Here is a 15135-nt window from a genome sequence, read left to right on the forward strand (position 1 = left end):
TTCCCTTCAATAACAGCTGAGTTGCAGAACTTAATAAATGATGTTATACAGTGTGCTGGGCTGCGGTGTCCCAGCACAGCATACCATCTACTTCTGTCGGCCATGACACCAGGTATTAGCTGATCATGGCGTGCTACGTATCAGCCCCCACTGATATCTTAGGGATAGATCATCAATATCTCAATTCCAAATAATCCTTTTAAGTATAATGTAAGTAATACGATTACACTTACCTGGTTCATAGTAGTCAATAACTGATACAAAAGCATCTTTGGTGTAAGCAACATTTGAACTTCGAACCGATGGAATATCTAAGCAAAACGTAGTTTCGTTGAGCTGTAAAAGGTAAATGTTCCTGAGATACTTATATCTATCAATTGTAACAATAAATGATAGTAAATAGTAACTTAAAAACACATGACTTGTTACATTAATAGACCCACTAGTAATTCACTTACAGAATCAAGATATATATTGACTTTGTCATCAACTGTTTCCACCTTTTTAATTGGGTACTTGAGTAAAATGCCATCTGGAGCCAAACTAAAGCCACTGAGTAAATCCACTTGCATAATAGCCATGCCAGTCTGTGCCGAGGATTCTCTTTCTGAGTACCTAACAGAGTGGATATGATGGAAAACATACTGTATATATTAGTAAATCTATGCATTTTGTGATTTGTAATAATGAAAAAAAAATCACACCAAGGTGCCTTCTTCTAAACCACACGAAACCAAATGTTTAATTGAAAATGTTTAATAAAAACAGTTTGGAAAAAAAAAATATTTTTAGTTTTGCTATTTTGTATATAATATTAAAAGTAGAGATGCAGATGTTCTGCCTAGATGGCGGATGAGCCTTTACATGGCCCAAGAAACTTTAACCTGACATAAAACTAAGATTGTAAAACTATAATTTGGCTCACTTGTTTTAGCTATGCAGTAAAAATATAAATAAATATTTTAATATACTGTACAAGATATTTAAAGAATGAAAAATACTCATTTATATTCAGTGCTTAAAAATGAAAATCTTAATAAACACTGAAACTTTTTTCACTCAGACATTTTTTGTGAAAACAGAATGTAACTTCTGCGTTTACTTGGCTCTGATATGAGAAGTAATTGAAACCATATGTTATAAACGTGAACCAGGGAAGAAGGAGAAAGAATAGGGAACTGGATACACTGATCAGTTCCTGCCTCTTAAATTCTCAGATGACAGTGGATAAGATCTGAAATGTGGTTTCAAGAACAATATCTAAAGTATCTATACAAAATCTACCCACAGAGGTATCAGTAATGTTAGCATAGTTCTGGTGCATGAAAGAAAAAGTCAATGGGGTTTTCTATTAATTGCTGCAGACTCTTTAAGTCACTGCAGATTGCAGAATCCTGACTGTGTGCTATATGACACAAGATCCACCAACTACTTTAGGTAATTTTGCAGTTAGCTGAATTTTTGGCCATAGCGCCTATACCTGGCTTTGTAATAAGGGGGCACAGGGTGGTAGTCATGGCTGAGTTTACTAAGACACAGTCAGTGAGCACCCCGGCCCCTTGCACATAAAATGTCAGTTGCAATCCCAGCGGGTTACCTCAGTCCTGCAGCTGTTCTCCACAACCACGCTTCACACTGTATACAGTAGGTCCCAACAGTGGTAACTTGTATTTTAATAAAAAAGATGTAGAAATGACCAAGAGAGTACAAAGTACATGACTCTCAGTAGGCTAAAAGTCTCTGGTGGGGCACACGTTCAGTCCCGTTGCCCAACAGTCCTGGCAGACAGTATTCACCCCAGCCGGGGGCCCCTTCTGTCCCAGACAGGGATCCAATTATGCCCCAGATGGGGCTCCTTTTGTCCCAAATGGGAATCCACTCATGCCCCAGATGGGGGCTACTTCTGTCCCAAGCAGGGACCCACTTATGCCCCAGATTGGGGCTCCTTCTGTCCCAGACGGAGACACACCTGTACACCCAGACAGGGACACGCACCCTGCCTCAGGCCATCCTGCCTGGGCTCAGACAGGAGTCAGGAGCTTACTGCTCCCATGAGGCTGCAAGTCCAGCCCTCCCATCCTAAATGGGTTTGGGCTAAGAAGACGTTCCCAACTGTACAGCAGAACCCAAGGAAACGGGTGGAACAGTCAAGTGTGACCTAGTGGACTCGGCTATGACTACCACCCCATGCCACTTTGTTACAGTTTGAACAATCATTTTGTGCAGATAGACTGCCTTTGATGCGGCAGATAAAACTATTATTAGATTATACTATTGTCTACATTGACAAATATTTACTTTCTGGAAAATGAACTATCATAACTTCTTGAATCTTTACATACCTTGTACATATATTTAATGTGAGCACATTTACATTTTCTGCAGTATCTCGCATTGTAACATCTAAATCAAAAGAGTCTTTTCTTTCAGCAGATCGGCGTGTTCTTTGGGTGCTTTCACTTTTCAAATTATACAAAATGTGAAGCTAAAAAAGAAAATGATAAGGTCATAGCTTGGTCAAAGTCGGAGGAATGTTCAAAGAGTTATACAATTAGGGATAATTTTAAATCAGGAACAAGTGACAGGCATGAAACAGGATATTGTATTGTACACAGGCATGGTAAGTTTCCTTTACCATTCTTTCCCTTCATGTTTCTCCCCCTTATGTGCATGGTGCTTAAGTTCTTAGTCCACTAACTTTAGATGACTCATGTACTGCCAGTGCCATCCGAATTTCCTATTACAGACTGCTCTATCCACAAATTACTTGTTATAGCATGCAGCAGTCATAAGTGTCCTTGTAGCAGAATGTATTATACTAAATACAAAAGGAAAAAATACAATAATATTTATAATGGCAAGTTTATATACATGAAAAAGGGTTACCTGGAATATAGCAAATCCATGCCCCTCAGCAAGTACTCTAATATTAACATTTGGCCCAATATCGATCTAATTAAAAAATAATTTAAAAAAAACAACTTTTGTTAGTCTGGATCGGCAATGGAAGTTATATCACTATTGTAGACAACCAATATGATCTACTTTACAATCGAAGAGCTATTAGCCAATCAAAGAATTGAATGCTTGTAAATCTGATTTAAATATATAAACATTATTGATGAGAGAACACTAAAATGCTCGGATGCTCGTTACTCAAACCGAGCAATTGCTAATACTCGGATGCTCATTTCAAATAGAAAGTGCAATGGGAGTCAATGGGAAATCTGAGCATTTTTCCGGCAGAGCGTAAAGAAGGTTTGGGGGGGCAATGAAAATGTTGAAATACTGAGAACAATTATGTCACACTTCAGGACTGACAATAAAACATTCAAAATCAATAAGAAATTGGAGTTTACAGGAAAAGAAATGTTAAGAAACATTCTTTCCTGTATAATAACTTGTATAAAAGGCAAATTTTAAAAAGGAATTTAAAAAAAATAATTTAAGTAAACCAAAATTGACATTTTTATTAAAAAATTTGAAAATTCTGTGTAATTTATGAAGGAAGCAATAACTCCCAAAAATTAGGTGAAAGAGGAACTCCAATACACCCTGGCTTCATATAAATTGTGTTCAAATTGTAATACAGCAGTACTCCTAGACTAGTAAAGGCTATGAACTATGTACAAAGCCTGGCAAAAATTACAACCAGAGTCATCCATACACCCTTGAAGGCACCAACTGTTGTACCTCATTCAGATATTGTGAACAAAGTGAAGTTGTTGTACTTTTACACTCATAAAAACTCTGCACACAGTGCAAAGCCTGTCAAAAATTACAAACAGGGTCATCCATACACCCTTAAAGGCACCATCTGCAGTACCTCATTCAAGTAATGTGAACAAAGTGTAGTTGTGGTACTCCTTCACTTATAAAAGCTATGCACACAGTGCAAATTCTGACAAAAATAACAAGTAAGGTCATCCATTAGCCCATGAAGGCAAAAACTGGAGGGCCTCATTCATATATTAAGAAATTAATTAAAAAAAAACCCAAAATGTATCTCAAATGTACATGTGTTTTTTTAAGAGTAGAAAAGTCAGTATCCCCTTCATAATCAAAGAGAGAATCGTAAGCAGGTGCTTTGCAAGCAAATAACACCAAAGAATAACTAGTATCCACAAAAGCACCACTTAAAAAAAGAATAGTGATATATAATAAAATAATCAAATTTTATAAACAAAATAATATACATGATAAAAAACATGAATAACAAATAAACATGATATATGTAAAGAGGAGTCCAAAAATATAGGGAGTGATCAAGTCGACATAGGTGGTGAAGCGGAAAGGAGTCAGGCTGCAAATAGTGGTAGTAATAGTATAACTAAGTCCATAAGGTCACGGGTATAAGGAATAATAGGCAAGCGCATACAGTACCAACCCATGTTAAGCAGACCACATGGAAACAGATGAAGCATATAGCTTACCCATAATGCTGTAAACCGCCCATCCGCCACACCACAGATGCCCCGATGCGCGTTTCACAGTTGTGCTTTATCAGACACTGAACTGGGTGGTGCTGCTAAGCATGCTTTAAGCATTATCTGCTATCTAACTCACCTAGTATTCTATTTGCTAGGTCTCTGGAAACCCAGATTCTTTGATTAATTGAAACTACATTCGAGTATTAGATTAGAGCATGAAATCAGAGCACCAGTCAATGCTTGTTGAGTGACGAGAATGTCCGAGCAGCCATATACTCGAGTGATATCTGAGTATCACTGAGCACATTTGCTCAACTAAGAAAAATATAAAATGCTTGCATTACCTTCCTACCTATAAGCATCATAGAGTTCCAAGAATCGATGTGGAAACTTTCCGAATCCATCATACTCCATTCCACTGAAATGTTCATTGCAGGTTTGCTGATTGAGTACTTAGATGCAAAGGAGGACATTGCTTGAAGAGCTACTATAGTGTCCTGTTAATGAAAATTACACAGTTTGATTGATTAACTGATTACAGAGGGTCCAGCTACTCTAACCAGTGATAATGAGCTCTAATCACAATGGGAAGGTGCAATATTTAATCACAAAGTATATGGCAGGATCCAAAACTCTTTCTGAATGGATTACCACTCATTGTTGGAGTAGCTTATTCTATTATATCAAAAATGTCCTCATAGTTACATAGTTACATAGTTACATAGTTAGTAAGGCCGAAAAAAGACATTTGTCCATCCAGTTCAGCCTATATTCCATCATAATAAATCCCCAGATCTACGTCCTTCTACAGAACCTAATAATTGTATGATACAATATTGTTCTGCTCCAGGAAGACATCCAGGCCTCTCTTGAACCCCTCAATTGAGTTCGCCATCACCACCTCCTCAGGCAAGCAATTCCAGATTCTCACTGCCCTAACAGTAAAGAATCCTCTTCTATTTTGGTGGAAAAACCTTCTCTCCTCCAGACGCAAAGAATGCCCCCTTGTGCCCGTCACCTTCCTTGGTATAAACAGATCCTCAGCGAGATATTTGTATTGTCCCCTTATATACTTATACATGGTTATTAGATTGCCCCTCAGTCGTCTTTTTTCTAGACTAAATAATCCTAATTTCGCTAATCTATCTGGGTATTGTAGTTCTCCCATCCCCTTTATTAATTTTGTTGCCCTCCTTTGTACTCTCTCTAGTTCCATTATATCCTTCTTGAGCACCGGTGCCCAAAACTGGACACAGTACTCCATGTGCGGTCTAACTAGGGATTTGTACAGAGGCAGTATAATGATCTCATCATGTGTATCCAGACCTCTTTTAATGCACCCCATGATCCTGTTTGCCTTGGCAGCTGCTGCCTGGCACTGGCTGCTCCAGGTAAGTTTATCATTAACTAGGATCCCCAAGTCCTTCTCCATGTCAGATTTACCCAGTGGTTTCCCATTCAGTGTGTAATGGTGACATTGATTCCTTCTTCCCATGTGTATAACCTTACATTTATCATTGTTAAACCTCATCTGCCACCTTTCAGCCCAAGTTTCCAACTTATCCAGATCCATCTGTAGCAGAATACTATCTTCTCTTGTATTAACTGCTTTACATAGTTTTGTATCATCTGCAAATATCAATATTTTACTGTGTAAACCTTCTACCAGATCATTAATGAATATGTTGAAGAGAACAGGTCCCAATACCGACCCCTGCGGTACCCCACTGGTCACAGCGACCCAGTTAGAGACTATACCATTTATAACCACCCTCTGCTTTCTATCATAAGGCATATGTAAACAAGACAATTGTTTTATAGGGAGTCAGTCATCCCAAAATTACACTTCAAACTAACATAGCCTTGTAGGCAGGGCCGGGAGGAGATGTAGGCAAGGTAGGCAGCTGCCTACCCCCTCATATCAGAAGGGGAAGGGTGCAATTTCCCCTCACAAACTATTATTTTTTGCCACACAACAGTTAGTTATGCTGTGTCTGCGCACAGCCGGTGCATGATATTCGCTGAGGCGCTGCTCCAGGTTCGGGCATAGAAAAAGAGGGTGTCTCATGCAGGGAGAGAGGTTGATGGCCAATGAACACATCCCATCAGACTGAGGAGAACGCTCAATGGCTGCTAATGTCTCTATCCTCCTGCACCCCTGTGTTGAGTGTTTACTAGGGATCAGGAGAGTAAAGCATGGCTTACATTGTGTCGGGTGCATCCTCCACTAACCTCTGCTTCATCTGGGAACCCACCTCACTATCTTCGGGTCACAGAGTAGAGGATGGGGGAGGAGGTCTCACCTCACAGTGAGGACAGGACCAGGAAGTTATCAGTCATGTCCTCTTATACAGAGATTTCTGCAACTCCTTGTCAGCTGCTCTGTTATCTTTTGCACTGGGAGAGTGAGCATTATGTAGGATTTGTCAAGTAAGGAGAATGTGTGCCCTATATTTACATCATAGGGAGTGTAGGTATGTGTGTATACCTGTATGTTTGTATATACTGTATGTATGTGTGTTTATTATTATTATTATTTATTGTTATAGTGCCATTTATTCCATGGCGCTTTACATGTAAGGAGGGGTATACATAATAAAAACAAGTACAATAATCTTAAACAATACAAGTCATAACTGGTACAGGAGGAGAGAGGACCCTGCCTGCGAAGGCTCACAATCTACAAGGGATGGGTGAGGATACAGTAGGCGAGGATAGAGCTGGTCATGCAGCGATTTGGTCAATTGGTGGTTACTGCAGGTTGTAGGCTGGTCGGAAGAGGTGGGTCTTCAGGCTCTTTTTGAAGGTTTCGATGGTAGGTGAGAGTCTGATGTGTTGTGGTAGAGGGTTCCAGAGTAGGGGTGATACGCGAGAGAAATCTTGCATACGATTGTGGGAAGAGGAGATGTTATATGCATAAGTGTGTATATATGTGTATAAGTGTACTGTATTTCTATAGCTATATGTATATATATATTGTGTGTGTATAAGTGTGTGAGTATGTGTGTATGAGTATACACTGTGTGCAGAATTATTAGGCAAGTTGTATTTTAGAGGATTATTTTTTATTGATCAACAACTATGTTCTCAATCAACCCAAAAGACTCATAAATATCAAAGAATAATATTTTTGGAAGTTGGAATGGTTTTTTTTTATTTATTTGGCTGTCTTAGGAGGATATCTGTTTGTGCAAGTAACTATTACTGTACAGAATTATTAGGCAACTTAATAAAAACCAAATATATTCCTATCTCTCTTGTTTATTTTCACCAGGTAAACCAATATAACTGCACAAAATTTAGAAATAAACATTTCTGACATGCAAAAACAAAACCCCAAAAAATTAGTGACCAATATAGCCACCTTTCTTTATGATGACACTCAACAGCCTTCCATCCATAGATTCTGTCAGTTGCTTAATATGTTTAGGATCAACATTGCGTGCAGCAGCCACCACAGCCTCCAAGACACTGTTCCGAGCTGTGTACTGTTTTCCCCCATGTAGATCTCACATTTTATGAGGGACCACAGGTTCTCTATGGGGCTCAGATCAGGTGAACAAGGGGGCTATGTCATTATTTTTTCTTCTTTGAGACCTTTACTGGCCAGCCACGCTGTGGGGTAGTTGGAGGCATGTGATGGAGCATTGTCCTGCATGAAAATCATGTTTTTCTCGAACAATACTGACATCTTCCTGTACCACTGCTTGAAGAAGTTGTCATCCAGAAACTGACAGTAGGTCTGGGAGTTTAGCTTCACTTCATCCTCAACCCGAAAAGGTCCCATAAGTTCATCTTTGACTATACCAGCCCATACCAGTACCCCACCTCCACCTTGCTGGCGTCTGAGTCGGAGTGGAGCTCTCTGCCATTTACTGATCCAGCCTCTGGCCCATCCATCGGGCCCATCAAGACACACCTTTGATAAGTCAGTCTTAAGATATTTCTTGGCCCAGTCTTGACGTTTTATCTTATGTTTCTTGTTCAAAAGTGGTCGTTTTTCAGCCTTCCTTACCTTGGCCATGTCCCTGAGTATCGCACACCTTGTGCTTTTTGTTACTCCAGTAACGTTGCAGCTCTGAAATATGGCAAAACTGGTGGCAAATGGCATTTTGGCAGCTTCACGCTTTATTTTCCTCAATTCATGGGAAGTTATTTTGTGCCTTTTTTGCCCATTACACTTCTTGCAACCCTATTGGCTTTTTTCCATAAAACGCTTGATTGTTCAGTGATCAAGCTTCAAAAGTTTGGCAATTTCAAGACTGCTGCATCCCTCTGCAAGACATCTCACAATTTTGGACTTTTCAGAGCACGCCAAATCTCTCTTCTGATCCATTTTGCCAAAGGAAAGGAAGTTGCCTAATAATTACGCACACCTTATATAGGGTTTTGATGTCATTAGACAACACCCCTCTTAATTACAGAGATGCACATCACCTGATTTACTTAATTGGTAGTTGGCTCTCAAGCCTGAACAGCTTGGAGTAGGACAACATGTATAAAAAGTATCATGTGATCAAAATACAACTTCCCTAATAATTCTGCACACAGTGTACATACTGTATATTTAATTGTGTGTGTGTAATATGTGTATGTGAGGTTGTGTGTACGGCACGCCTGATACATTGATCTGAGGTGTCTCCTCAATGACTGCATTTTTCCGGCCCCAGGACTGGGAGTGGGCCATTCTCAGAGCTGGTTGTCAATATGATAACCAGGTCAGAGAAAGTGCAATAGGCTGGAGGCCACTGATTCATTGCACTCTCACCTTTCAGACATGAGTACAATCGAAGCTCTGACCACCGCGTCAGTGCGATGTCAGCAGTGTGTTCAGGTCATGTGATTACGCTGCTGATGTCATTTGCCAGTGCTGCAGAGGCACAAATTGGTGGTAAGTGCTCCAGTGGAGCTAAACATACAGAAGATTTACTGAACCAGCGGGAGGGGGAGAGGGGACATTTAGTGTAATATGAGAATACAACATGAGGAGCAAGGGACTGGAGATGTGGAAACAATATGGGTGCAGATACAATATGGTGATTGGGGAGAATGGGAAAGACACAGTAGTAGTAGTAGCAAAGGGAATAATGAATGTTGACACAGTGTAGGGAGCAAGGGTGATTGAATGGGTGCGGACACAGTATGGGGAGTCGGGGGGATGTGTGCGGAGGTAGTTTGGAGAGCGAGGGGGCAAATATATGAGAAGACAGTATGGTTAGCAGAGGTGATGTGAGAGAAGTTAATCAGAACTGAATTGCTTGAGAGGAGGAACCACGGTCAAAATTGCACTCGTGGAGTGTGACCTGCGTTACTTATGGAGGCCCGATTTTGATCTTTGTTCCTCCTCTCAAGCATTCAGGTCTGATGAAGGTCTGATGCAAGACTGAAAATGATTAACAAACCTTGAATGCAACAATAAAAGGAACTTTAGTTCACCACATCATCATTTGAGTGCCAATTTCTTCTATTTGTTTAGTCATGGGTTGGAAACCCTACTTGTGCACTACCCACTCCAACCACAATAGTGCCATATACACTACCATTCAAAAGTTTAGAGTCACCCAGACAATTTTTTGTTTTCCATCAAAACTCATACTTTTATTAATCAAATGAGTTGCCAAATGAATTTAAGATCTAGTCCAGACATTAACAAGGTTCGAAAAAAATATTTTCATTTGAAATAATAATTTTCTCCTTCAAACTTTGCTTTTGTCAAACAATGCTCCCTTTGCAGCAATTACAGCATTGCAGAACTTTGGCATTGTAGCAGTTCATTTGCTGAGGTAATCTGGAGAAATTTCACCCCATGCTTCCAGAAGCCCCTCCCACAAGTTGATTTGGCTTGATGGGCACTTTTTGTGTACCATATGGTCAAGCTGCTCCCACAACAGCTCAATGGGGTTGAGCTCTGGTGACTGCGCTGGCCACTCCATTACAGATAGAATACCAGCTGCCTGCTTCTTCCCTAAATAGTGCTTACATAATTTGGAGGTGTGCTTTTAGGATGAAATTGGCTCCAATCAAGCGCTGTCCACAGGGTATGGCATGGCGTTGCAAAATAAAGTGACAGCCTTCCTTATTCAATATCAATTTTACCTTGTAAAAATCTCCCACTTTACCAGCACCAAAGCAATCCCAGACCATCACATTACCTCCACCATGCCTGACAGATGGCGTCAGACACTCTTCCAGCATCTTTTCAGTTGTTCTGCGTCTCAGAAATGTTCTTCTGTGTGATCCAAACACCTCAAAATTGGATTCGTCTGTCCATAACACTTTTTTTAATCTGCCTCTGTCTAATGTCTGCATTCTTTTGCCAATATTAATATTTTCCTTTTATTAGCCAGTCTCAGATATTGCTTTTTCTTTGCCACTCTGCCCTGAAGGCCAGCATCCCAGAGTCACCTCTTCACTGTAGACGCTGACACTGGTGTTTTGGTGTACTATTTAATGAAGCTGTCAGTTGAGGACCTGTGAGGGGTCGATTTCTCAAACTACAGACTCTAATGTACTTGTCTTGTTGTACAGTTGTGCAGTGGTGCCTCAAAATTCTCTTTCAACTCTGGTTAGAACCTGTTTGTGCTCTCCCCTGAAGGGAGTAGTACACACCGTTGTAGGAAATCTTCAGTTTCTTGGCAATTTCTCGCATGGAATAGCCTTCATTTCTAAGAACAAGAATAGACTGTCGAGTTTCACACGAAAGTTATTTTTTTCTGGCCATTTTGAGTTTAATAGAACCAACAAATGTAATGCTCCAAATTCTCAACTAGCTCACAGGAAGGTCAGGTTTATAGCTTCTTGCACAAGGGTTTTCAAGGGTATTCTAACCATCCATTAGCCTTCTTACACAGTTAGCAAACACAAAGTACCATAAGAACACTGGAGTGATGATTGTTATAAATGGGCCTATACACCTATGAAGATATTGCATTACAAACCAGGCGTTTGCAGCTAGAATAGTCAATAGAGGGTTGCAGTCAGGGCTATTCTCTGCCTCAGTTGGATATCTCACTATTGTATTTATGGCTGGGGCGATCTATAGGTGCTAAGGCCATAAATACACATGTTGTCCTTTAGTCCCATGAGCCAGGGGGTAGGTATATATCAGTGTTGTTGTGCAGGCTTGCTTTTGTTTATTTAAATATTCCAAATATTATATGTTATCATCTGTATATGGGCCAAGTTTTCTTGTGTATTGTTTTTAATTATGTTTTAATATTTTTTGTGTGGTGTGCCAATAAATTCTTGTCTCTACATTTGCTTCATTATTGTTTATACACTGTGTTCCAAATTATTATGCACAAAGAGTTTAGAAGTGATAAGGTTAGAATTTTTTGTTTGTCATTTAAACTCATTGATGGTGATGTGTGTCAGGGCTTTTTATATCACTGAAAGCAATTGCAGATACCTGTGCAAATTAGTTTGGCAGGTGTGTCCAAATAAAGGCAAGACTACTTAAGAAGGCTGTTCCACATTATTAAGTAGCCTACATTTTTTGCCAAAATGGGAAAGAAAAAGGATGTGTTGGCTGCTGAGAAGCAACAAATTGTGGAGTATTTAGGTCAAGGCATGACTACAATCAACATTGCCAAGACACTTCATCGTGATCATCGCACAATCAAGAAGTATGTAGCTGATTCTCAGCACACATGTGTGCTGATAAGGAAAAATTGAGGACTCTTTCCAACAGGCAATTGCGTAAGGTTAAAAGAGCAGCTGCAAAAATGCCTTGTCATAGCAGCAGACAAGTTTTTGAAGCTGCTGGTGCCCCCAACATCCCCAGAACAACAAGATGCAGGGTCCTTCAGAGGTGCGTAAGCCATCCTGTCGACCACCTCTTTCCACTGCACACAAGCAGAAACGGCTCCAGTGGGCCAAACGATACATGAAGACTGACTTCCAAACTGTTTTGTTCACCGATGAGTGCCGTGCAACGCTCGATGGTCCAGATGAATGGAGTGGAGGATGGCTGGTTGATGGACACCCCATGAAAACACGGCTAAGGCGCCAACAAGGAGGAGGTGGAGTAATGTTTTGGGCTGGAATCATGGGGAGAGAGATTGTTGGCCCCTTTATGATCCCTGAAGGGGTAAGGATGAACTCCATAATCTATGTTGAGTTTCTAAAACAACACTTCCTGACATGGTTCAAGAGGAAGAACCGTGCTTTCCGCAGCAAGATCATTTTCATGCATGATAATGCACCGTCTCATGCTGCTTAAAACACATCTGCATTTCTGGCTGCTATGGGCATAAAAGAGGACAAACTTATGGTGTTGCCACCATCTTCCCCTGACCTCAACCCCATTGAGAACCTCTGCAGCATCATCAAAAGGAGTGTCTATGATGGCGGGAGGCAGTTCACATCTAAGCAACAGCTCTGGGAGAGTATTCTGTCCACATGCAAAACAATTGAAGCAGAAACCATCCAAAAACTGACAAATTCAATGGACGAGAGAGTTCAGAAGCTTCTTTCGAACAAGGGGTCCTATGTGCAAATGTAACATCACCTAGAATAAAGTTTTCACTTGAAAACTGTTTGATTTCATTTCGTAATAAGCTGATAATGCTTATAACTTCACAATTGACCATTTTTTTGTTCAAAATAAAAAAAAAGGTTGAAAACTCTGCTGTGCATAATAATTTGGAACATGCATTTTGAGTGTTTATTTTTTTAAAAAAGATACTGTTTTCATAGGCAGTTTGTTCCAAAACATTGCAATTATACTAGAATAGTAGATGACTGGAAAATAACAATGACTGCAATTCAGATAGGTAATTTAGAGAAAATATGAGGAAACATTATTTGCATAATAATTTGGAACACAGTGTATGTCCGTGGTGTGCATAGTATAGTGGCTTTCTTTTTCTTTTGTCTCTTGCTACTTGATTATTGCCACTTTTTGCACCCCGGTTTATATTAATTTATTTATTTATTTATTATAGTAGTGCGCTTCGTTTTTTTGTTTCAAGTACCACAGGTGGCGTCACGAACATTACTCTTTAGACTTTATTTTCCCACTCCTCTCTATACCCTTTTATTGGACGCCAAGGGCCATGGACCGGGTCACTTCCACTGTGACACATCTCTCTAAGAACCGGCCCAGTACCGAGTATCCCCATGGCCCTAGCGGGTGCTCCACATGCACTGGTCAATCCAGAGCAGTGCACGTCAATAACAGACAACTTTTGCTTCTGGGTGGAAAATCCACTGTGTATTATACTAGCATTGTGGATGACATTTTTTTCAAAATCTTCCCTACATGCTATGGAGAAAATCTGCAGCTGAAATTGACCAACCTTGCTTAGTTGTCATCTGAAACACGTCAATGTCCGCTCTGTACTTACACCTGGAATTTCATTGATTGAGGGGTATCACATAAGAGGTGGATGAATGTGACCGTGAGTGACTGGGATTAGACGTCATCTCACACTCCTAGGACTATAATGAGTCCCGCACAGGAGGTGCAGAGTAGACTGTGTGCACCTCAGGGCTATATGAGCTGATAATTTATTGTTGTATCCTTCTCCTTCTTAAAGGGAATGTTGTAGCATAAAATGTCTGTACAAACCAATCTCAGCACCTTGTCAGGAGCATGTGCATAATATAAAATCATAACATGAGAGTAAATCTATTGCTGTTTTTGCTACTTGCTTTCTTTCTATCTCTGCTCCCCTCGAAAGTGGTGCCTAAATGACCGCATAGCTGTAAAACAACAAATATACACTGCTCAAAAAATAAAGGAAACACTAAAATACCACATCCTAGAGATCAATGAATGAAATATTTCAGTTGCAAATCTTTATTCATTACATAGTGGAATATGTTGAGAACAATAAAACCTAAAAATGATCAACGTAAATCAAAATGAATATCCCATGGTGGTCTGTATTTGGAATGATACTCAAAATCAAAGTGGAAAATCATATTACAGGTTGATCCAACTTCAGTGGAAATGCCTCAAGAAAAGAAAATGATGTTCAATTGTGTGTGTGTTGCCTCCATGTGCCTGTATGACCTCCGTGCAATGCCTGGGAATGCTCCTGATGAGGCGATGGATGGTCTCCTGAGGGATCTCCTCCCACACATCCACCAACTCCTGGACAGTCTGTGGTGCAACGTGATGTTGGTGGATGGTGTCAGCCAAGATGTCCCAAATATGTTCAATCGGATTGAGGTCTGGGGAACAGGCGGGCCAGTCCATAGCTTCAATGCCTTCATCTTTCAGGAACTGCTGACACACTCCAGCCACATGAGGTCTGGCATTGTCCTGCAATAGGAGGAACACAGGGCCAACCGCCCCAGCATGTGGTCTCACAAGGGGTCTGAGGATCTCATCTCGGTACCTAATGGCAGTCAGGCTACCTCTGGCTAGCACATGGATGGCTGTGCAGCCCTCCAAAGAAATGCCACTTCACACCATTACTGATCCACTGCCAAAAAGGTCATGCTGAAGGATGTTGCAGGCAGCAGATCACTCTCCATGGCGTCTCCAGACTCTGTCACATGTGCTCAGTGTGATTCTGCTTTCATCTGTGAAGAGCACAGGGCGCCAATGGCAAAATTGCCAATCCTTGTGTTCTGTGGCAAATGCCAATTGTCCTGCACAGTGTTGGGCTGTGGGCACAACCCCCATCTGTGGATGTCAGGCCCTCAGACCATCCTCATTGAGTCGGTTTCTAACCATTTGTGCAGACACATGCAC

The 15135-nt window shown here is 40.6% G+C and overlaps 1 protein-coding gene across 2 annotated transcripts in view; it reads right to left on the reverse strand.

Annotated features, from left to right (window-relative positions):
• Window positions 1–15135, reverse strand: part of CD109 (CD109 molecule) — a 444636-nt gene that overhangs the window by 54335 nt on the left and 375166 nt on the right. For both annotated transcript variants that reach the window (XM_077289898.1, XM_077289899.1), the window contains 5 exons: window positions 4775–4927; window positions 2887–2952; window positions 2343–2485; window positions 459–615; window positions 234–336 (listed from right to left, as the gene is read on the reverse strand). In XM_077289898.1, coding sequence (XP_077146013.1) covers window positions 234–336; window positions 459–615; window positions 2343–2485; window positions 2887–2952; window positions 4775–4927 — 622 coding nt within the window. The remainder of the gene's footprint in view (window positions 1–233; window positions 337–458; window positions 616–2342; window positions 2486–2886; window positions 2953–4774; window positions 4928–15135) is intronic.

This window comes from Ranitomeya variabilis, chromosome 2, assembly GCF_051348905.1.
Source record: "Ranitomeya variabilis isolate aRanVar5 chromosome 2, aRanVar5.hap1, whole genome shotgun sequence".
In the NCBI taxonomy this organism is placed as follows: Eukaryota; Metazoa; Chordata; class Amphibia; order Anura; family Dendrobatidae; genus Ranitomeya; species Ranitomeya variabilis.